Below are 23,769 nucleotides of genomic sequence, written 5' to 3' on the forward strand. Positions count from 1 at the left end.
AGTTTTTTCACAAATTTTGGAGTACAAATAAACTTTTGTAATACGAGTTGGTTTCTGACCACACACATCATGTTTAAATATCTCCTCTTAAACCTCCAGCAGCTCACAAGAAAATTTTCCTGGAGAAATGGATGATCTCTTTTGAGCAAAGCAACACAATGTTCAAAGTTGTCAATGTAATGAGCTATACTTTCTGTTTGATGCACGCTCTTTAATAATTCCATAGCTTCAGACACACTAGCTTTAGAGAATCTGTCAATAATGATATGCAACTTTTTGGACATCTAAAGTAGCTTACCAAAGGCGAAGCCATCGCCGTAGAATGAATCTGGCCGGTGCAGCATCCTGGACACGCTATCGAACTCTAATTTTGGCACCCCCGCTTGACTAAGATGTCGGAATAGGAAACCATACCTGCCAGCTACTAACCACGAATCCCAGCACACGATCCATTGTTTTCAGATGCCGTCGACGTTGACCACTAACTGCATCCACTGACTACCTCCCAAACTCCACGTCAATGCTGGAGCAAACACCGCCACAACAATAGAGCCCGATGACACAAGTCCACTGCAGGATGCCGCTGGCACGTCATCCCACTTAAACAGACTAGTTCGCAAAACCATCCCGGGCCATAGAGAAGAACTGCTGGTCGAGGAAGGATTAGGAGCTCCTTTATTTAGTGCCGTCATCGCCGCCGCCAAAGCGAAGACGTCGAATGACCTCAAAACCTAAGCTATTAGGGCACTAGAACCTAAAGCTACATGATCCCATGCGCGGGCCCGACTACCCCCTCATCACCGGTCATTGGCGGAGAACACCGGCGGACCTAGTGGGCGTGCCGTGACACCCAAAATTCTGGTTTTTGTTTTACCGTGTTTATTTTTTTGAAGTAAAACTGCGCAGATCTGATAAAGGCCCAGCCTAATAAAATGCATCCAACAGCCCAGGCCCAACAGTCCACTTCTCTCGAACTCTCTCCTCAGTCCCCCCAGAGACCCAGAGGCAGACACGAACGAGAGCCGAGAGACCTAACCAGCCAGCAGCCAGCCGCCACTCCCCGTCGTCCGGCCGGCCGCTCCCTTCCCCGCCACCGTTCGTCCGCCAGTAGTGCCGGCCGGCCGCTCTCTTCCACTGCCCCCTGCCCCGCCCGGCCGCCCGGCTGCCCCCCTCTCCTCGCTAGGCGCCGGCTCGCCCGCGGCGGCGCGGCCCGCCCCCTTCCCCTCGCTGCGAGCTCCTGGGGCACCGGCGAGCTCCAGCATCCACCCCCTAGGTCCCGAGGCACCCACCGGTCTAGCCATTCACATCAAGGTACAGATAATTGATTGAGTTGTTTCTCTGTTTGTGCCCTCATTCTTCACCCCACTTTTACATGCTACAGCGGTGATGTTTACCTTTGTATGCCAAACTGTTGGTACTACAATGTCATTGAACTGATGCAATACAGAAATTTAGCCAATTGATCGATGCCATTGAATTGCGGAATTTGGAATATATCCCGTGAGCTATAATGCTGCGGGACTTGATTGAGCCATTTGTTATTACTTTATCATATATCATATGACACTTTGGATTAGGCAGAATATTTTTGTGGAGTGTGCGCACCCTCCATTTTATTCCTGGGTCCACCACTGCCTCTGATATACGATTGGGTTCAAGGATTTAGGCCGCCGCTGCGGTGTATTCTTCCTGCTTGTGGTGTTACTGGTGTTAGAAAATATATCTAGCTGCTGAAACTTCGTTGTTTGTTTTCCCAGTTGCTATGTCTTGGTAAGCCCCACTTTACAATTTTTCACCGGCTCCATGATTTTCTATATTGCTATATGAAGTTTTCTGAAAAAACATGTCGCACTTGAGCCACGCCTACCTAGATATTAAGGCAGATTTATTATGTCTGTTGCTGAAGCACATGTTGTTTACATGGGAAGATCTGTATGCAGTTTTTGAGCAATTTATCAAATCGATCCGTTATCGGTTCTTTATATGCAGGACCCTTTTGAATTCAAGTATACCAGCTTGGGTCTCAGTTGGATAGGGGCAGACTTGAATAAGAGAGAAGTACCAGTGGGATTTTACATGACGGGTGGATCACGTGTGGTGGTGATAGACAATGGGGGTGGTCTTCTTAAGGCTGGTTTTGGCGGGGACAAGGATCCAATTGCTGTCGTACCGAACTGTATAGCAAAGTCTCCTGGTTCCAATGCAAATTCGAAGAAATGGCTAGCGGCTGACCAGCTGCAGGCACAAGATGTTGATGTGACTGGCATGACGTTGAGGCGTCCTATTGACCGTGGCTACCTTATCAACACAGAGGTGCAGCGGGAGGTGTGGGAACGGGTCCTGCGCAGCCTGCTCCAGGTGGATCCGACAAACTCATCCTTGTTACTGGTGGAGCCGCAGTTCAACCCTCCAGGACTGCAGCATGCTACCGACGAACTTGTGTTCGAGGAGTTTGGCTTCAACTCTCTTTGTGTTGCAGACGCTCCTTCCCTTGTCCGCCTTTACGAGGCCAGCCGCCAGCCCTCACTCTTTCATACCCAATGCAGTCTTGTTGTGGACTGCGGCTTCTCCTTCACCCACGCGTCCCCTGTCCTTCAGAACTTTACGCTGAATTATGCTGTGCGGCGTATGGACCTTGGTGGCAAGGCCCTCACAAACTATCTCAAGGAGCTTGTTTCGTACCGATCCCTTAATGTCATGGATGAGACCCTCCTCATTGATGATGCAAAGGAAAAGCTATGCTTTGTATCCCTTGATGTCCCTCGTGATCTTCGCCTTGCCAGGTCTGCTTTCCTCACTGACATGATATGGATATATTAAATTACCGTGTTCTCTTTTGTTTGTTTAAGGTTAGAGTGTGGACCAATTTCAGGATAATGTTTAAGTTAAATGTGACCTTGGTATGGAAAGACCAACCAGGAATTTGCACCTTTTGTAATCTGAACTGTTAATGAGTTGTTTGAGCAACAAATCTAATCATATGTGCTGATAGAATGGTACCTATGGAAAATGGTACCTATGGAACTATGTTCCGTATCTTCAAAATAAATGTATGTTGCATTTTTTCTTGCTGAAAACAGAAGGGCAATCCCCTGTGTCCTACTTTACTTTATTTGAAACAACAACTGTTCGTTATCTTCAAATGCCTGGATACTTGGTTAGACAGGTTGTAGAATTTAGTAGAATGGTTGTGGTTATGATAGCTTCAAACAGAGATGGTTAAAAAAATTATCCAACTGTACAGCATATGCACACACTCATGCACAAGCTTAGACTATGGGAGGAAAGTATAGTTATAAATCTTGTACTCGACCAAAACAAATATTATGGCCTAGAGTTGGTTTCAGTTGCCAGACTAAGCAAATGCAAGATCACCATGTACGTCGAGTCTGAATGGTCAGGTATTTGGTTTTGTTCAGTTGAGAAGATATGACAAAGAATGACTGATCCGGTCTGAATAGCTGGTTATGGTCCCGTTGTTGAGCTGTGAGTACTAAGTAATTAATACATGTGAGGGTTTATTCCAGCGAAGTCAAATATGATCAAGAGTTTCAAACTTTAAAATTTGCCATTGGAGCTGGACAGAGATATCAGTTAGTACTTTATTGATTTACTAGTTGGTTGATTGGTTGAACACATTGGTGGATATCTGCTCATCTATGTTTGACATTTGAAATAATTCTGATCACACTGTTTCGCCTAGCTTTGATTTTTTTTTTCTAGTTTAGGCAATGTGACCATCATGTCATTGTGTTTTTCAAGCACCATATACTGTCCTCTTTATCAGTTAGTCAAACACTACCTTTCTCTGCTACTCCCTCCGTTCGGAATTACTTGTCGCAAAAATGGATGTATCTACAACTAAAATACATCTAGATACATTCATTTCTTGGACGAGTAATTCCGAACGGAGGGAGTAGTTACAAATGATCAAATCTCTTAACATTGTGATATGCAATTATTGCAGTTTATCATTCAAGGACAACCCATTTAGATGTTCTTACATTCTCCCTGATGGCATAACATACAAGAAAGGGTTTGTCAAAGATTTGGATGAAGCACGTCGATACTGTTCTCTGCCTGTTGAAGGAGAATTAGATAAAAAGGATGGTGACAGTGACACAGTCAAGGATCGAAAAAAGCCTGAACTAAGTCAAAATGTAACATCCTGTGTTTTTGTTACATGTCGTATATTACTTGGTATCATCTAACAGAATTTTGATTCGCAGGAATTTGCCTTGACCAACGAGAGGTTCCTTGTCCCGGAGATGCTTTTTCATCCAATTGATCTGGGTTCGTGTTATCTAAATGTCTCCTATACCTTCTTCATCTGTCCACTATACTTCATAATCTGTTTTTTAGAACATGCCCCTACTATTGCCCTAGCATCCTTGTCCCGCAGAGACTAACTCAAGGACCCTGAATCTCTTTCTCTTGCTAGCCCCCTCTCATTGAGACGCTGGATTAGCAGAGTGAGCTTCAGAGACTACTCAAGGATCCCGAACCTAATTTAATTTTTCACCCTTAATGAAAATGATTTCTCAATCAGACATATCAGACATAATATCTTGATGCTAGCTAAGGATATATAAATTTCAGGAGAAGATTTTTCTGCATTCCGCAATGTCTGTCAAAATGTGTGGTGATCACTGAAACGCCGTCAGAAAGTATTGTACTTCTGTTGCATTAAACTGGATAAGTTTTGCCTTGGGACCTTACATGTTACAACCGCAGGCTTTGCATTTTGATACAACTAGAAGGGTAGCCTAGAAAATACATTTGATGGACGAACGAGAGCAAACATAAAACAAAAAGGAAAAGAAGGATAGACAATTTGAATATAGAGTTAATTTGATTATTCAGAAAATATGGGGGTAGTTTTGCTTTTGCTGTAAGAGCAAAACTTGTGGGTCACAATTTCTCTTGTCTCCCAAATTTTGATGGACAACAAAACAGTCTATCTTATCCTTCCCTTTCCTTCTGTCCCAAAAGTGTTCTTTTTACCGCAAAAGTCAGGTGCTCTGCCAATTCATGTAGATAGAGAAATGAAACAATACAGAGTCATGTACAGAATCTTTTCAATTTATTTCCCACAAGCATTACCAATCATGATAGTTCTATTTCCTTCTGTTTCCATTTTTTTCCACTCAAATTTAGCTTTGATGTATTTTGGATCAGATGGACAGAATAGATTGGAAAGAAAAGGAAGCACCTTAACATATGTAGAGGCTGAATGACTGTCAGGATAACGTTAATTTGTGCAAGTTTGCAGCAGCGATTCCACCTACTGCTTCAGGCTCATTAGTTTCCCTTCTGCAATGGTAAGTAACAAGAATACTGATAACAGAATTTTGTAGGCATGAATCAAGCGGGCCTTGCTGAGTGTATTGTTCGTGCTGCACAAGCCTGCCATCCATATATTCAACCTGTGCTTTATCAGAGGTATGTTTTGTCGTTAAACGGTGGAATGCCTGATGCTATCTTGACCTTTGATCGCGCGACCCTTGTTCTCATGCATTGGGCTGTTTTCAGCATCATCTTGACAGGCGGAAGCACGCTGTTCCCTCGGTTCGCTGAAAGATTGTAAGTAGTTTTTTCTGTAGGAAAAGGGACAGTGTTATCTCCCAATTGCATGAGTCTGCGTGCATCATCTTAGTTGTTTGTATCAACAGGCAGAGAGAACTTCGACCTCTTGTGCCCGAGGAGTACCAGGTGAAGATAATCTCTCAAGAGAAGTATGTGCCTTTTTTACTCTGTTTCTGTCTTGGCGCCTCTCCCTCGTTCACTAACGCTCATGTGCGGCGTGCGCGAATGGCATTAACGCTCTGCTACTTTGCGCAGCCCGATCCTTGGTGTCTGGAGAGGAGGATCTGTCCTGGCGTCCAGCCCCGATTTCGGGTCGATGTGCGTTACGAAATCAGAGTACGAGGAGATGGGGTCGGCACGGTGCCGCCGAAGATTCTTCCACTGAAGAGTTGCTCAGTAGATAGGACAATGTAGCCTGTTTTAGATGGCGTGTTTAGCAAGTGGCATGCGAATTAGGGGTTTGTCTTCTACAAAAGGTTTAGCAAGTTCAGTATTTGCACTAACAAATTTAACTAATGCTTAGTTGGCCATGGCCCATGAGACTAGAGGTTGTCTTCCCCATGCATCCACGCATGCAGATCAACTTTGTGTGAATGGATTCAGTTGTGGGTGGGTGGATTTAGCTACTGGGAATTTCAGATTTTCCTGAGGATTTTCTAGCAGCCCTTTGCAGAAAATTTGTGTCAAGATAAATTTGTGTCGTGATTGCAGAAAATGAGTTCGTGAAGTTTGGCTGTTGAAATAACAATTTGAAACTTGTGTGAAATAACCTTCTTTCTCTATCCAAACACCTCTTTCGACGTGGTGTCCTTGAAATTCAGTGATTCACTCCATCGGCCTCCTGCGTACCATTGAAATTCAAAGTAGAGTTGAATCAAAGTTAAATTTGGTCAGAAACGAGATGACTACCTGAATTTTGGTGCGGTTTGAAATAGATTTGATACCTCTTGGGTCATTATTTTTTGTGAGAGAAAAATTTATACATGTAACCTGCAAAGTGGGGCCAGGAACGGATTCTTTTTGTCAAAAACATGATCGGACTGTTGTTGACAGCCAACACGTCACGCAGCAGCCAGCCCGGTTCCCGCCAGCGTGTCACGAGCCCTCGCAACCGTCCGATCGTGAAAACTAACGGCCCAGATCGACTCGCACGCGTGTCACCGCGCTCGCGTGGGACAGACCGCGTCGGAGGCCACCTCCGATTCGTCCACGTCACGCCAACGCTGTAGACCTCCCTTCGCGCCATAAATAGTAGCCGCACCGCCTCGTCCTGCAACGTACTTGGAGCTAGCTTCCAGACGACATCGATTGATCGCCGGCGCCATGGCTCGCGCGACAACGTTGCTGCTCGGGCTACTGCTCGCGGTGCTGCTCCTCGCGGCCACGCCGGCTCCATCGGCTGCCGCGGCGGCGAAGGAGAAGGAGAAGGGCTCCGGCAGCGGCAACGGCGGGCCGGTGATCGGCATCGACCTGGGCACGACCTACTCGTGCGTGGCCGTGTACCGGAACGGCCGCGTGGAGATCATCGCCAACGACCAGGGCAACCGCATCACCCCATCCTGGGTCGCCTTCACCGACTCCGGCGAGCGCCTCATCGGCGAGGCCGCCAAGACCCAGGCCGCCGCCAACCCGCTCCGCACCGTCTACGACGCCAAGCGCCTCATCGGCAGGCAGTTCGTCGACGCCGAGGTGCAGCGGGACATGAAGCTGCTGCCGTTCAAGGTGGTGGACAAGAACGGCAAGCCGCACGTCGAGGTGGAGGTGAAGGCCGGCGACGTGCGGACGCTCAGCCCGGAGGAGGTGAGCGCCATGGTGCTCACCAGGATGAAAGAGACTGCCGAGGCCTATCTCGGCGAGAAGGTCCGGGACGCCGTGATCACCATCCCGGCCTACTTCAACGACGCGCAGCGCCAGGCCACCAAGGACGCCGGCGCCATCGCCGGCCTCAACGTCGTCCGCCTCATCAACGAGCCCACCGCCGCCGCCATCGCCTACGGCCTCGACAAGGTGGCAGACGGGAAGGAGCGGAACGTGCTGGTGTTCGACCTCGGCGGCGGCACCTTCGACGTGAGCGTGCTCGCGCTCGACGGCGGCGTCTTCGAGGTCCTCGCCACCAACGGCGACACCCATCTCGGAGGCGAGGACTTCGACCAGCGCGTCATGGACCACTTCATCCGGCTCGTCAAGCGGAAGCACGGCGTCGACATCTCCGGCGACGCGCGCGCGCTCGGCAAGCTCCGGCGCGAGTGCGAGCGCGCCAAGCGGGCGCTCAGCACCCAGCTCCAGGTCCGCGTGGAGGTAGAGTCGCTGGCCGACGGCGTCGACCTTTCGGAGCCGCTCACCCGGGCCCGCTTCGAGGAGCTCAACGCCGACCTCTTCCGCAAGGTCATGGCGCCCGTGAAGAAGGCCATGGCGGACGCCGGGCTGGCCAAGGGCGACGTCGACGAGGTGGTGCTGGTCGGCGGCAGCACGAGGATCCCCAAGGTGCAGCAGCTCCTCCGCGACTACTTCGGCGGCAAGGAGCCCCACAAGGGCGTCAACCCCGACGAGGCCGTGGCCTACGGCGCGGCGGTGCAGGGCGGCATCGTGCGCGGCGACGCCAAGGAGGTTGTGGTGCTGGACGTGACGCCGCTGACGCTGGGCATCGAGACGGCCGGCGGCGTGATGGCGAGCGTGATCCCCCGGAACACGCCGATCCCGACCAAGAGGGCCAAGATGTTCACCACGTACGAGGACAGGCAGACGACGGTGACCATCACGGTGTTCGAGGGCGAGCGGAGCATGACCAAGGACAACCGGCTGCTGGGCAAGTTCGACCTGACCGGGATCGCGCCGGCGCCGAGGGGCACGCCGCAGATCGAGGTGACCCTGGAGGTGGACGTGAACGGCATCCTGCACGTGGGGGCGGCGGACAAGGGCACCGGCCGGTCGGAGAAGATCGAGATCAGCAGCGCCGGCCGCAGCATCAGCCAGGAGGAGATCGAGCGGATGGTGCAAGAGGCGGAGGAGTTCGCGGAGGAGGACAGGAAGGTGAGGGACAGGGTGGACGCCCGGAACAAGCTGGAGGCCTACGTGTACAGCGCCCGGACGACGGCCGACGGCGAGCTGGGGGACAAGATGGACAGCGGCGACAGGGAGAAGGTCAGGGAGGCGGCGAGGGAGGCCAGCGAGTGGCTAGAGGCCAACCCGGAGGCCGACAAGGACGACTACGCGGAGAAGCTCAAGGAGCTGGAGGATGTCTGCAGCCCAGCCTTCGCTGCCGCCTACGGGAACGCCGGCGGTGGCCATGACGACGCTGCTGAGGAGGACAACGACCACGACGAGCTTTAGATTTTTACTACTAGGAGATTTATTTTTTGTCTTACCTTAGTACTGGTGCATAAGATTAGACTTGAACTACGTACTTACTGATCAACGGCCAAGGTCGGAAATCTTGTTGATTGTTTGTCTGTTTGATTAATATAAAGTAAATTATTTGAAAAAGGAATTCACAAAAAAACCACGAATATGAAAAATGGTTCGTGAAAAATAGAAAGAGATCATCAATTTCGAAAAAACCTTCATCCATTTTGAAAAAAGTTCACAAATTTGAAAAAAAAGTTCACTGTTTTCGAAGAAAAGTTCATTGAATTCGAAAAAAGTTCATCAAAATTCAAAAAAATGTGCATGGATTTTGAAAAAAAGTTCATCGATTTTCAAAGATGTTCATCAAAATTTAAAAAGTTCATGGATTTCGAAAAAAAATCATCGATTTTGAAAAAAAAAGTTCACAGATCTGAGAAAAGTTCATCAATTTTCAAAAAGTTCATCGGATTTGAATAAAGTTCATCAGATTTAAAACATTCATCGAATTGAAAAAAAATCATTGGATTTTGAAAAAAAAGTTCATCGAATTGAAAATAGTTCATTGGATTTGAAAAAAAAAGTTCATTGAATTGAAAAAAGTTCATCGGATTTAGAAAAGTTCATCGATTTTGAAAATAAGTTCATCAAAATGTTAAAACGTTCATTCATTTTGAAAAGAGAGTTAATCAAGTTTGAAAAAAAATTCATTGAAATTGAAAAAAAATCATCAAACTTGAAAAAATTTCGTCTATTTCGAAACATTTCACGCATTTAAGAAAAATGGAAACAGGAAACAAAAAAAAGAAAGGGAAAAAAACATGGAGAACATAGTGGGTATTTCCTGTATGTATAAGAAGGATGAAAGGAGGTTTGTATTCGCGAGTGGCGTAGTGGTTAGTTGAGGGATCTCGCAACAGAGAGATCGCTGGTTCGATTCCTGGGTGCGCACACATTCAGTAGCCCTCCTTTTTTTTGAGTATCAAACAGGTAGTTGGGCCGAGCCCATCTAACTCCGCTGCAGGCGCCGGTTTGCGGAAACAGCTGTAACCGGCGCCTGCAGCGCCAAATAGGGATTACCAACAATACCACCATCATCATCGTCTTCAGAGAACAATACCAGGCCTTCATATTACGGGAACCACGAGCCCATCAACATTGGGCTTTCTTCAACTACAGCCCTCCCAAAATAACCAACCAACGGACAGACTGCTTTGTTTGTGTTTGTGCCGTTTTGTTTAGTCCCACCTCGGGCAGCCACGACGGAGAGGAGGCAAAGGCACACTATATCAGGCGACCCATAGCATGAAGGAGAAGCATACCTTTCTTGGCCTTTTGGCTAAGATCAAGTGTAGTATCTGTTCTTATCAGTTTAATATCTGATATATGGGCTACATGCCCACAACGATATTAAATTTATTTTTTATGGGGAAGGAGCCACCACAATAGCTTGCTATTGGGCCTTTTGCGTGTCGCCTAGGCGTTGCACTACTGCCTAGGCCGGCGCACCCCAACCAAATCAGTTTCAAATTTTGCACTACTGCCTAGGCTGGTGCACCCCAACCAAATCAGTTTCAAATTATTTGCTTATTCTGAAGCTCCCTTCTTAGAAATTGGTAAAAAGTAGACCTTGGTTTTGGAATCATCTGGTTTCGAACAGGGTCTCCGCATGCTATCCTGTTCTGCTGCCGGCCAACCTCAAAAAATTAATTTGCACCCTTTTTTCCAGTCAGTCACATTCCAAAATTTGGATGACACCCTCCAGGCACAAAGCAGCATATACCTCCATGAGTAGGGAATTTTTCAACACAAAGCAAAATGGTCCACAAACATTTTGTCTACAGTCAACCTCGCCTCCATTGCTTCAGTCTGATGTTGGTATAGACTAAGACAAAACTTCAGGAAGCAAAGTTCCCAAAAACAAGGCAGGTAAAAAAATCAGCATATAGTAGGTACGGAATTACTCGGTAAACTGAAAGAGAAAAACATGCATCCAGCTTCAAGTACACACATAATTTAGCCACAGTGGAATCAAGTATTCCCAGGCTACTAATTACCAGAAATTAGAATTGCGAGGTCCACACGGAGCAAGTATTCTCAGGTTACCAATAACTAGAAACTAGAATTACAACTGGCTGCGCCTCTTACAGTCATTGCTCAAGCTGCGGCAAGCCTGCGAGCATTACGAGACCACTAGCATTCCCTGACCATATCCGTCAACAGATAATTATCTCCACAGATGAGGATGATCCATGTGTGAGTTGCTCCTTAATCCGATGCCTGCTAGCTTTTTCCGCCTTGGATCTTTCAAGGCTGGTGGCATCACAGTATGTGCATGGGCTTTCACCATACAACTGGATTTTCAACAACCCCACAGCTCTTTCCATGACGAGCCTCATATAGTTTGTCACCTTGTCTTCATCCTCACACCCGAAGATCTGCAGCACCTCCAAGTTCAGGTGCTTCAAATCCTTGGATGGCTCCCACACCACGTTGGTCTTCTCGGCACTGTTCTTGTGCGGCTTGGCACATGAATGTCGAGATAACTTCAAGCAATGATATAGAAAGTAAACAACAAGTGTTAATTAAATTTGCCCACCAACCCATGAAGGACAAGGTGACAACAATTGTAATTAAATGTAAGTTTGGCCTCGATAGAGATTTTCGAGGAAGTTGCATGAATTAAATCCTAGGTTCATAAATATGCTTCCAGGGTTCCATTGTAAGTACAACCATATTCCTCATACTATTTCTTTTAACAAAGATACTTTGTAATAAAGAATTTTCATCAAGAGGGCAATGCGCATCACTCGATGCAGAGGCCAGGGATTTCCTCCTTTCCGAAAAAACATAGGACGGATTTTTGGAGAACTCTAGCATCAAATACGATCATACATTATAGTAGGATTTTTTTTGCCTAGCATGGACATTGTCTCGCTGCAAAATTACAATGTGGCTTGTATGCACTACTTATAGTATTTGTGATAAGTTGGTGAGTGGTTGGAAATTAGATTAACTTGTTGGTACATTTTAAATGCTGAATATCCGAAAAACATATCATCATAAAAATGTAGAATGAGTCATGTACATGCTAAGATGTGGACTAAATTAGAAAGAAGGTTAAGTAACACTTACTGCTAAATCATGTAGGGCAGGTGCAGCTTCAAGGATAAACAGTGTCCAGCTCAGATCACACTCACTGAAGATACCGAAAAGACGCACAGAGGTCAGGTTTCTGAATATAGCAATGAGCTGCTTCGGAGGTTCTGGCTGAATCCAAATCTGCAGCAAGAACATACATGCACAACTGAAACTGGTAGAGAAGAACACATGGTATGACGATGCAGAAGATTTATATTTAAGTGGTGCGCAGAAATTAAGTTTACCATTTGGTACCCAAAACACAGAGTCAGTGTTGACAGGTTCCTGGTACCACCACCACACTATGCGTTTTTGCATCTTTGTACATGGATTTACAAATTATTTTAAAAAAGTATTTTACAGGCCAAACAAAACTAACATGATTTTTTGGATACAAATTATGCCGGTGTGTAAAAAGATGGATTTCTGCTGATTTACCGGGCGGCAAGCAAGCCTAGTAAGCTACCCCCCAAAAAAAAGAACAAGCAACCAACAGTGCTGATTTTGCTAACACACGTGAAATAGTTACTTTTGCCTAATAATAACATTTCTGAATTAAAAACTCACTTATATTTATATTGTATGCTAGATCCGGTGCAAAATCCACAAATATGGCTTTTGGGCCCTAGGCTCTAGTGAAATTGATATTTTGAAATTTCCAAAATAAATTTGAAGTGTCAATAGATTTAAAATATTTGACACATGCAAATGGATGTGACCCGGTTATCAATAAACTTTATATTTATACATGTGGATAAATACAAGGCACCTTGCCGCTTTCGACGGCTTCGAGAATACCTCCTCACCAGTGGACACGTCGTCAAGCTCCCATCTTTATGCTTCGTATTATTCATTGCTGCCTCCAAATCGATCACATCCTTGCCTTTTGTACTTCCATTTGCACCACCGGAGCCCATCGAAGAAGATGGCACCATGATCACAAACTTGGATTTTCGATATGTGTCCTCCTCATGCTCGAACTCACGACGACTCATCAAGGATGGGTACAACGTCATCCTGGTATTCGGTTCACATTCACGAGTTTTGTTGCGCTTACCTGGACTGCACAGGTGGTACTAGTACTCGGCAGTTTTACCTTTCTTTTACACTAATACTCCCTCCATCTCAAAATTCTTGTCTTATATTTGTTTAGATACGGATGTACCTAATACTAAAACGCGACTTGATACATCCGTATTTAGACAAATTTAAGACAAAAAATTTGGGACGGAGGGAGTACCATGCAATGCGCGACGCGCGTGTACGTAGTTGTCATGTTACCATGATATCGATAGGTATGCCATTTGCATGGTTCACTCACAATTTTGTATGGTGGATCGACTGTTGAGATCTCGTCGCGTGTTATGACCGGCTACAACACATTTGCATGATATATTTCCCCTTTTTCTCTTGTATCTGTTCCGATTTAACCTCATCATGATCCACACTTGGAAAATGTTGTGCTCTGTGGATACGGGGGCGCGTCTATACATTACCTTAACAAGGCAGAAGCTCGTCTCGCCTCAAGGAGATCGTGTAGTGGGCCGGTCTAGCAGTGTTGCGTTCGTTAATTTCCTTCATTTTTACTTTTTGTGTTATCCTTTTGTTTATATTGAAAAATATTATATGTGTGTGTATGTTTCAAAAATTACTTTACTTAATTTTCTTAAAAAAATAATGAAGTTAGACCTTACTAGCTCCTGTTGCCAGGACCAGTTATCCGTGTCAATGAGGTCTGACACCATGTGGACTGTAGCAGATGCCGGTTTCATCATGGGGGCATAGAAATTGTGCCCGGAATCCACTTATCTGTCCATGCATCAATGGAAGATCCATCTCCCACTCTTTTGATCAAGCCTACCTTCAAAGCTTCCCTGCCAGCTATGATCGCCCTCCAAGTTGCAGATGCAGACTTAGGGACGAACTGGACGTACGGGGAACGGAACGAGACGTACGAAAAAGACCTGATGCACGAAAAAAGGTGAAGAAACAATCCTCCCTTTAATATTAGGTAGAGATAGAGATAGAGAGTAGAGATAGAGATAGAGATGCGCCGATCAACCACCGTACGTTGGATTGGATGTACATATATAGCGTATGTGGAGTGGATTGTGATATAAAAAAGGAAGACACTGCAATGGGTACGTGGTTACCCGGCGGATGAGGAGCGGCCGCACCGGTGGAACCGAGCTCTCATCCCCCGCGAGGTCTCTAGCTACTTCAACTCTTGCCGTGGCAGCGGGGGCGACACCCACAGATCAGCAAGCCGTGAAGACTCGGAGGTGGCAATGGCGAAGGCTCGTGACGACAAGAGTGAGATCTCATCAGCGGTTGAGGAAATACCAGGCATGGCTCGTGATGAGATGCTAAAAGCACACAAAGTTCTCGCTGGAGATGATCGCCGGATGAGATTTCTCGCGGCGCTCCCGGTGGATATGAGGAAAGAATACTGCATGCTAATGACCGAGGTCGCGACAAGTAGTGTGTCACAACTAGTAGAGTGATGTGGTTATTGCCTGTGTATGATTCAAGATGGTATTTTCCAAATTGCATATCTTGTATGTAGGGTACACTCGGTCACAACAGTAATTGCTCTATCGATCTAAATCATCAACATTATGTTTGTTAATTTTTCACAAAAAACATTAAGTTTGTTAATAGCGACATAATGATCATTATCACCAAGTGAGCCACCCAAACACTTAGCTTTAGAAATAACATTTGAATCAAAAAAAGATAACACATATGCAATAAACTGAAGACAAAAATGCAGAATTTTCTAGGTCGCAAAGTTGAGGGCGATGCACACGGGCAACCTATTTGTCACGGTCATCCATGCACGTGAAACCTTTTGAAGCGTGCTCTCAAAGTTGCCAGATACCTCCAAAAACGATGACCTCGGCCATCTTATCAGACTCCTTCCAAAGTTCCGATTAGAGTGTGGGCTGTCGCCGGAGACAGCGGCAAAACCAGATGAGTCTCCTTTCCTCTTGCCGCCAACGAGACCGGCGGGCAGGGAAGAGGAGGGGGGCCGATGCAGCGGCTTGGCAGAGGAACTTGGCGTTGGCAGATAGGGTTGAGGCTTCTCGGCTGCGTTTCTCATGTGTGATAGGTTGCTTGGAGTTGGATGGCATTCTAGTGAAGCGGTTTTAGTTGTTCTGGAAATAAGAAGAATGGAACCGCACAGTGATCGAGGTCATAAAATTATACATGTTACATGTCCTGTGTTTATTTAATTGTGTATAAAATGTACAAATAAATGTGCTTTCAACTTTCATTTCCGGTAGGATGTATCTTTGTATACTGGTTTGGGACTTGTTCAAATATACTCATACTGAACTTTCGTCATTCTAACAAAACCCACTCAATCAAACAAAGATATCCGTATGCAACAAGTCAACCGAGAGACGCCAAAAGCAATACTACACGGCAGCCGCAGCAGAAAAAGATGGCATTCTATCAAGTGCATGGATGAACCCGGGTACATATGAACCCATTTTGGAAAACACATTTTGAAATGCCAAAAAATTCTGAAAAAAGGTGAGCGCGGACGTCTCCATATTCTATGTGTGTGCAGAAAGTTTCACGGGAAAAACAACTTTTTTTGTAGCCGGTGCAAAAAAGACAAAATATTGTGCCGTTGAACGCTATTTAGAAGCACTAAATTTTGTCTTTTTTTATGGCGACAAAATAAAAATACTTTTTTTCACAAAACTTTGTGCCGCGGACATACTTTTGCAAACATGTATGCATAAAATTTTGTTTAGATTTTTTGGACATTACAAAACGCGTTAAAAGTACATTTTTGAAAAGCGGGTTCATATGTACCCGTGTGCAGGACGTGCTGACTCCATTCTATCACGGCTAAATTCCAGTGCAAATAGTACACCAAGGCACCAGGCCATAATAATATGAGGAAGAAGTCTTGTTTGAAATTCTGAATTAGCCAAATAGCAATAATATCTAGACGACCTTCTCGGTGGCTTCTCTCTTGCAACGCGATCAATTCTTCTTCGGCAGAAAGACATCCGTGAGGACGGTCTTGGACTTGAGAGAAGCAGCGAGTATCCCTAGCGCCTACATTTCAACACCCAAGGGGAAAACTCAACCATCAGTTCAAACCTCCAGGAAGAAATTGAAGCACAGCCCCTACCTCTTTATGGCCGATTTTCACGGTCTTCTCCTGCAGCGTGTTGAGGTCCTTGATGCTGCACTGCGCCAACTGCGGGAGGCCCAATAGTGAAATGGTCGTGAAAAAAGACGCTGGAGTCACCGAGAGGTCATCCCCGACCGTGTGTACGTGGCCTTGGGCGCTGATATGGCCATGGCTGTTGCGCTTGCGCCGTAGGGGCCTTTGCTGGGGGCGTTGCTGAGGTAGTACAGGCTCAGCAGGTGCTGTAGGTGGTTGAGCGTGGCGGTGCCGACGGATGGGCTGAGGCGCGGCTGCTTGCTCTTGAAGTTGGCGTCCAGCTTCTCTACACTGCCAATCGAGGAGGTTGCTGATGCTGCCGATCATGTTCTCCTTGGTCTGCAGGTTGATGACGGTGCCCAGGGGCAGGGACAGGAGGGCAGCGAGGAACTCCACGACTTCTCTGCTGGCCTCGGCAAAGCACACCTTCTGTGAGTTGGTGTCGATCATGAGCTTGATGAACAACTCTTTTGTCCCCATGCTATTGATATGTTCCCTCTGCTAATCGAAGTTAGGCTTCTCGTGAATTGTTTGGTTCGTGCTACCTGTCACTAGCAGGATAAAGTCGGGTGAACTTCAATAGTTGAGTGAGCACTGTTATAGTTAATTCGAACCTTGGCAGAAAATATGTGTTTCTGCGTCGCAAGAAAAGAGCACATATTTACAAACAGATGTTTAAGGCAGAAAGAACAATAACCCATCAAAAACTTTAGATTAGAGGAAAAATGAAGATGAAGGGCTTAAGGCAGAGAAGACTCTTGAGGCACCCACGACCATTGAGGTTGGATTGCGGGATTTTTTCCACAAATATAAATCATTTATCGAATCTCCTCAATGTATGTACCTAAATGATATAGTATAAAAAACTTCAAGAGATCCTAAGCTAGGAGCCTCATAAGGTAGCAGCATAGCATCTCAGCTATCGTTCGATCTTCACAACTTCAAATTACAACTGAGTTGTCCACGAAAATTAAAGCCACGCAATCCAAGGCGGTCATGAAACTTGGATGAGATGTGCAAACCAAGTTATATTAAAAAGGTAATAATCACAACACACTGTTGAGATATAACGCCAAGCAAGTCCTGGTACTGAATATTACTTTGCAATGCCGTATAAAGCTTTGTTCTATGATTGAGAAATTTGAGGTGTAGAAGGTAAGAAGGGTGAACACATGGTAACTCCGAACACAACACTGTTGAGATATTAATGGAGTAATTGTCAAAGCGACCAATAAAAATAAGACCCTGATACGTACCAAACGTCAGGGCCGAGCACATGGTAACTCCGAGCATTTTTTACGGCAAGTTTAGTGACGCGAGGATGGCAACTTTCGAGCTTCAGTTTCACAGTATCCATATCTCTCAAAGCATGAGTCAATCAGTTGAGTCTTAATCTTCTTTTTTTGCAAATGAGTCCTAAGCATAGTCAATCATTAGTTAATAACATCCTCATGGCCCTTGGACCTAGTACATTATATATACCCAAACCTGCCAAGGGCCGAAACTCGAGGGGGGTTCGAACTTTTGTTGTGGCCCAATCTTTCATGACACTCCACCTTGCAGCAACAGTAGCACGTAACTTGCGCAAAAGACAACACCTCCTCATAGCAAGATAATTTCTGCATAGAAATAGCAACAAAGATTGTTTTCTAAAACTACCTTGAAAACTTAGGTATCTTTGATAACTTCCAGCCAATTATCTTCATGGACAAACACATCGGTGTTCTAATATCCAAACAAAATTTAACCTTGAAACGGTACATGGACTGGTTTTATATACTTCTTCTCACCTTAGGTTGATCGATGCGCTAGCCGTTCGCTTATGGAAACCTAATTTTCAGATTATAAAAGAAAAAACAAGAAAAGCAAATGAAAAACGACCCCCGGGCTGTCTCCTCCAATGATTGCGTGCTTTAATCAGCATGCAATCCATACAAAACAAACGGAATAAATATGGAATTTATCTGGATTGGTGATCCACCCTTTCGATCTGCAGGGTTTAGGGTTTAATCTTGCTGACCCATCCAGATAAATCGACAAAGGGTCCGAAAGTGCTGATTCTTGGCTGTTTGCAAATCGAATGCAATAAAGCAACATAAAAAGCAGTAAATCAAGTAATTAAATAGTTGCACGCATATGCATGATTCCATGAGTAAATTTTCCTATATTTTCAGGTTCCTACTTAGTTAGAGTGCCTATCACAGGTATCTTCGATTTGAACCGAATCCATCTGTCTTAATGCATCAGGGTGTCTTCGTCTTCATGATCCGTAGTGAATATTTACCACCTAGATGGTAATGAATATGCGGAGATATATCACACGGCACAATTAGTATGACATCGATGAGGAAGAAAGCATCGCAAAAGGCAAAATGTGCAAGGAGAAGGAGGTGTTGTGTTGCAGATCGAGCACGGTAGACAGAGAGGGGGTTGCTCACAGTGTTGCGGGTCGGCTTACCGTTGGTGCTCGCTTGCCGCCGACGAGGACACGATTGATCAGGGCAATGAGACGAGGGTTTTCTCCGTGCGCCGTCAACGGGTGGGTCGGTTGGCGTTATGGTGGCATCCGTGAGTAGCAGCACTATCCTGTCAAAAAAAAGCAGCACTATTACACTAAATGAGGCCATTAATGGCCCAGACTTTGTTGACCCGAGCTGTCATGGCCTGGTATCCACGCTAGTGCTATATCTCGCTTATACTGCAAAACACACCTTAGCGTCACCTATAGCAATCCCTGAAGCGGACCTGCCCAAGCCGCGGCTCTAGGAAGCTTCAAATAAGTTGTTCGTGCAGACTTCCGCCCAGGTTTGGCTGCTTTTGGGAAGGTTTCGTGCAATTTTCCTTTCTCTTCTATGGGTTTTTTCTGTAATGGTTTTCTTTTTTGTTTCCCTATTTCCTTATTTTCTTTTTTCCTTTTCTTTGTCCTTCTTTCTTTGAATTACGTGTTGACCTATAATCGAAAAAATGTTTGACATTTTTAGATAGACATCAAACATTTTTCAAATACATGTTGAACATTTATCCAAATACGTGTTAAATGTTTTTAGAATGCACATTGAATATTTGTTAGATACGTTGTGAACATTTTAACATACATTGAACTTTCTAAAAATGCTATGAACATTTCTGTAAAGCATGCAAACATTTGTTAAGTGTTACACATTTTACTAAAGACATTATTTACATGTTAAGAACATGTTTTTAAAAATTGGAACAAAATTTTAAATTTCACAGAATTTTCTTTAAAATTTCATGCACATATTGTTAAATTCAATGAATTTTTAAATGGTACGTACTTTTTCTAGAAACTATGTGAACAAATATTTTAAGTCTGAACTTTTTTAAATATCACAAACATTTTTCTGAATGGTATGAACATTTTGCAAAATTGAGCAAACACATTTTTATGAAAAAATTCAAATACACAGAGAATGTTTTTAAATATAAACAAAAGAAAAAACATAGGGGGGGGGGGGAGCGAAGGAATGTAGCACTGCTGGGCCAGCCCACTACACACTCTCATTGAGGTGAGGTGAGCTTCTTCCTCACTAACCCCTAAAAAAGCATCTGCCTCGCTAAAGAGATGTACAGGCATGCCTTGTATTCACGGTGATCTTCGAGTCTCGATCTTGATGAGGTGAAACCGGAAATGATGCCAAAAAAAGGAAAGGTGGCGCGCAAATGTGTTGTAGCCGCTTGTAGGGTGTGACGATCTGTCAGCCGTCGATCCACCATACAAAATCGCAAGCGTGCCATGCAGATGTTATGACAACAGGATGATGTACACGTGTTCAGTGATGGCGCCAGGAATTACACAAGCCCCAGGCAGTCCCAGGCAACTTTCGTTTACTGTAGCACTATACGTACAATAATCGCTACAGTCAACGAAGCAAACAACCATCACGCCCCAGGCAGCCGCCCGAGCTGCTTGCGGCCTGTCTCCGCCACTGCACGTGTTTAACGCGGTATCAACGTTGCACGGTATTGATGTCCAAAAAAAGTTGAAACGTGGCACTACAATCTATGCAGTACAGGTAAGCACGACAAAAGACTCACAAATATGAACGATGCCCCAGGCGATTATGGTTTTTCTACCCCATGGACTCTCATCGGCGTTGAGATTCCGTTGTGACCACCGGGGACCTCCATCATCCTACTCCGATTCTCCGCGCACTCTGACTGAATACATATCGGGAATCCAAGTTTTGTGATCATGGTGTCTTCTTCTTTGATGGGCTCCGGTGGTGCAAAGGGCAATACAAAGGGAAAAGATGCGATGGATTTGGAGGCAACAATGAAGAATATAAAAGCTTAAACATGGGGAGCTTGACGATGTGTTCATTGGTGAGGAGGTGTTCTTCAAGCCGTCGAAAGGAACACATTGTCTTATGTATTTGTCCACGTATAAAAAAATATGGATTTTATACATAAATAAATCACACCCATGTGTCCACGTCAATTTTTTTTAAGCTTTAGACACTTCAAACTTATTTTTGAATTTTCAAAATATCAGTTTAGTTTCACTAGAGCGTAGGGACAAAAGGCATTTTCGTGTACTTTGCACCTCCCACCCATAATAGGAAAAAAAAAGAAGAAGAAGCAAAGAGCATCTTCTGCCTCCTCGCGTGAGGACTGGTCTCTCCCCATCCATCCAGCCGCCGGCGCCGGCCACACTCACTATCACTCGCAGTAGATGCATCCACCATCCAATCAACCACCGAATCCAAGCTGACTACGGATTTCCGCCGCACACCGGAGGAGAATTGAGGAGGAGCTTGGGGGTGTCGGATCCATTGACCTCGCTGCGCGGCGGAGGCGGCGCTCCCCGTCCCTTCCAGATCGACGGCCACCGGCAGGAGCTGGGGAGCGGAGCGCCGGAGGAGCCGCCACCTCGAAACAGGAGGCCGCTGCCTGGGACGCAAATCGGCTCGATTGGTCCTAGCTAGCTAGGGTTTCAATCAGTCGGCCGGGACCATGGAGTCGCCGCCGCCCAAGCGCAACGCCGGCCACGGCGGCGAGGACGGGATCAGCGCGCTCCCCGACCACCTCCTCCTCGACATCCTCGAGCGCCTCGACCTGCGCGAGGCGGTCCGCGCCGGCGCGCTCTCCACGCGGTGGCGGCACCTCCCCAGCCACCTCTCGCGCGTGCACCTCGATGTCGCTCACTTCCGTGGCGCCACGCCGCTCGAGGTCATGGACGCGTTCACGGGCGCGGCACGGGCCTTGCTCGCTCGGGTTCCTCTCGCCGAGGGCGTGTGCGGGAATAGTGCCCTCAAGGTGCTCGTCCTCAGCTTCTACACGTCTCCCCCTCACCGGAGCTCAATAGGCCGCCTCGTCGAGGACATTGTGAGCTTGGGCAACACCCAATGCCTTGAGTTTTGCATATCCCCGCCGCCCACTGACCCGCTGGGCAGCGAGATTGAGAATGTGCAGGAGTTCATGGCCTTCTCCCGCGCCTACCCAGTTGCCTTCTCATGGCTTACCAGGCTTACGCTCGAATATCATGCTTTTGGACATTCCGACATCACTGACCTCATTAGCACTTGCGGTAGGCTCAGGCACCTCAGCTTGAGATTCTGCGGTCTGCTTGATCTGCAATCCACGCTCAAGATCGATGTGCCGTGCTCTGAGCTCCAGGAGCTCTACTTCATCGGCTTTTTGTGCACGCGGATTGAGCTCGTCTCTGTCCCGAAGCTTAGGCAAGTGGAGTGCAAATGTTGGCACTTGGAGAACCCTCCGGTGCGCTTCGGCCACGTTCCTGAGCTTCGCGTTGTAATTCTCTATTCTAAAGCCAATGCATGGTAAGAGCCATTCACGCTGAGCGAGTGCCTCTCAAGCAGTGTCAGGAACCTGTCGACACTGACTCTTGGTTTTGGGTACCAAATGGTAAACTTAATTTCTGTGCACTACTTAAATATAAATCTTCTGCATCTTCATACCATACATTCTTCTTCTACCAGTTTCAGTTGTGCATGTATCTTCTTGCTGCAGATTTGGATTCAGCCAGAACCTCCGAAGCAGCTCATTGCTATATTCAGAAACCTGACCTCTATGCTTCTTTTGCGTATCTTTAGTGAGTGTGATCTGAGCTGGACACTGTTTATCCTTGAAGCTGCACCTGCCCTATATGATATGACAGTAAGTGTTACTTAACCTTCTTTCTAATTTAGTCCACATCTTAGCATGTACATTGCTCATTCTACATTTTGACGATGATATGTTTTTTGGATATTCAGCATTAAAAATGTACCGAAAAGTTGATCTGATTTCCAGCCACTCACCAACTTATCATAAATACTAGATGTAGTGCATACAAGCTGCATTGTAATTTTGCAGTGACACAATGTCCATGCAAGGCAAACAAAATTGTTGGATCGTATCTCATGTTACAGTAATCCAAAAATTGGTCATATGTTTTTTTCGAAAAGGAGGAGAGCCTAGCCTCTGCATCGAGTGATGCACATCGCCGTCTTATGTTTCATTTTACAAAGAATCTTGGTTAAAAGAAATAGGAGGAAATATGGTTGTAACTACAATGGAACCCAGAAGCATATTCATGTGCCATACTTACGATTTAAATATTTAATTCGTGCAAATTCCTTGAAAAGTGTATAGGGGCCTAAACTTGTATTTAATACAATTGTTGTCATCTTGTTCTTATGGGTTGGTGGCAGTTTAATTAACATGTGTTGCTTACTTTCTATATCGTTGCTTGAAGTTGTCTCGACATTCATGTACCAAGACGCCCAAGGACAGTGCCGAGAAGACCAACGTGGTGTGGGAGCCATCTAAGGATTTGAAGCACCTGAACTTGAAGGTGCTGCGGATCTTCGGGTGCGAGGAAGAAGGCAAGGTGACAAACTATATAAGGCTTGTCATGGAACGAGCTGTGGGGTTGTTGAAAATCAAGCTGTACGGTGAAAGCCCATGCAGGTCAACTCACACATGGATCATCCTCATCCGTGGAGATAATTATCTGTTGACGGATATGGTCAGGGAGTGCAGTGGTCTCATAATGCTCGCAGGCTTGCAGCAGCTTGAGCAATGACTGTGGGTCGGTTGTAATTCTAATTTCTAGTTATTGGTAACCTGAGAATACTTTTGCAGTGTGGACCTCGCAATTCTAATTTCTGGTTATTGGTAGCCTGTGAACACTTGATTGCACTCTAGCTAAATTAAAATGTGTGTACTCGAATTTGGTGTAACACCCCGGATGTAACTTTCCATATTTGTAACTCCAACTCGTGCCATTTTCGGCTATGTGTTATGATATTCCCTCAGTGGTTGGATTTTGTCTCTCGTTTTGCATTTTTTTCATCTCATGCATCTCATATCATGTCATCATGTGCATCGCATTTGCATACGTGTTCGTCTTATGCATCCGAGCATTTTTCCCGTTGTCTGTTTTGCAATCCGGCACTCCCACATGCATCGGCGCACCCCTTTTGTTTCTTTTCGTAAGCGGGTGTTAAACGTTCTCGGAATGGACCGAGTCTTGCCAAGTGGTCTTG

General features: G+C 45.8%; 2 protein-coding genes, 1 long non-coding RNA gene and 2 other non-coding genes across 5 annotated transcripts; 4 read left to right on the forward strand and 1 right to left on the reverse strand.

The window, feature by feature from the left end:
• Positions 1-943: 943 nt before the first annotated feature.
• LOC109764449 (actin-related protein 6) lies at positions 944-6,355 on the forward strand. The gene is made up of 8 exons (XM_020323262.4): positions 944-1,311; positions 1,990-2,783; positions 3,968-4,160; positions 4,230-4,293; positions 5,358-5,442; positions 5,533-5,583; positions 5,673-5,735; positions 5,842-6,355. Exons 2-8 carry the CDS (start codon positions 2,077-2,079, stop codon positions 5,969-5,971), a joined length of 1,293 nt encoding a protein of 430 aa, XP_020178851.1. The 5' UTR covers positions 944-1,311; positions 1,990-2,076; the 3' UTR covers positions 5,972-6,355.
• Positions 6,356-6,879: 524 nt separating this feature from the next.
• Positions 6,880-9,069, forward strand: LOC109764454 (heat shock 70 kDa protein BIP5-like). Its single transcript, XM_020323268.3, has one exon. The coding sequence runs from the start codon at positions 6,910-6,912 to the stop codon at positions 8,914-8,916; it is 2,007 nt and encodes a 668-aa protein (XP_020178857.1). The 5' UTR covers positions 6,880-6,909; the 3' UTR covers positions 8,917-9,069.
• Positions 9,070-10,246: 1,177 nt separating this feature from the next.
• LOC120975194 (U2 spliceosomal RNA) lies at positions 10,247-10,442 on the forward strand. The gene has a single exon (XR_005771018.1). It is a non-coding gene; the product is annotated as a U2 spliceosomal RNA (small nuclear RNA).
• A 443-nt stretch (positions 10,443-10,885) lies between these two features.
• LOC120974770 (uncharacterized) lies at positions 10,886-12,438 on the reverse strand. Its single transcript, XR_012203954.1, has 2 exons — positions 12,064-12,438; positions 10,886-11,474 (listed from the first exon to the last, which is right to left on the reverse strand). It is a non-coding gene; the product is annotated as an uncharacterized lncRNA (long non-coding RNA).
• An 8,416-nt stretch (positions 12,439-20,854) lies between these two features.
• On the forward strand, positions 20,855-23,550 carry LOC109764455 (uncharacterized). Its single transcript, XR_012203627.1, has 3 exons — positions 20,855-22,144; positions 22,250-22,396; positions 22,977-23,550. It is a non-coding gene; the product is annotated as an uncharacterized protein (transcript).
• The last annotated feature ends 219 nt before the right edge of the window (positions 23,551-23,769 follow it).

Source organism: Aegilops tauschii, chromosome 2, assembly GCF_002575655.3.
Source record: "Aegilops tauschii subsp. strangulata cultivar AL8/78 chromosome 2, Aet v6.0, whole genome shotgun sequence".
Classification (NCBI taxonomy): Eukaryota; Viridiplantae; Streptophyta; class Magnoliopsida; order Poales; family Poaceae; genus Aegilops; species Aegilops tauschii.

Excerpts from the sequence above, each read along its gene's own strand:
- LOC109764449 (XM_020323262.4), top strand. The coding sequence starts at position 2,077 with ATGACGGGTGGATCACGTGTGGTGGTGATAGACAATGGGGGTGGTCTT. Across the intron at positions 2,784-3,967 it reads CGTGATCTTCGCCTTGCCAG|TTTATCATTCAAGGACAACC; the intron begins GTCTGCTTTCCT and ends CAATTATTGCAG. Across the intron at positions 5,443-5,532 it reads CAACCTGTGCTTTATCAGAG|CATCATCTTGACAGGCGGAA; the intron begins GTATGTTTTGTC and ends GGCTGTTTTCAG.
- LOC109764454 (XM_020323268.3), top strand. The coding sequence starts at position 6,910 with ATGGCTCGCGCGACAACGTTGCTGCTCGGGCTACTGCTCGCGGTGCTG.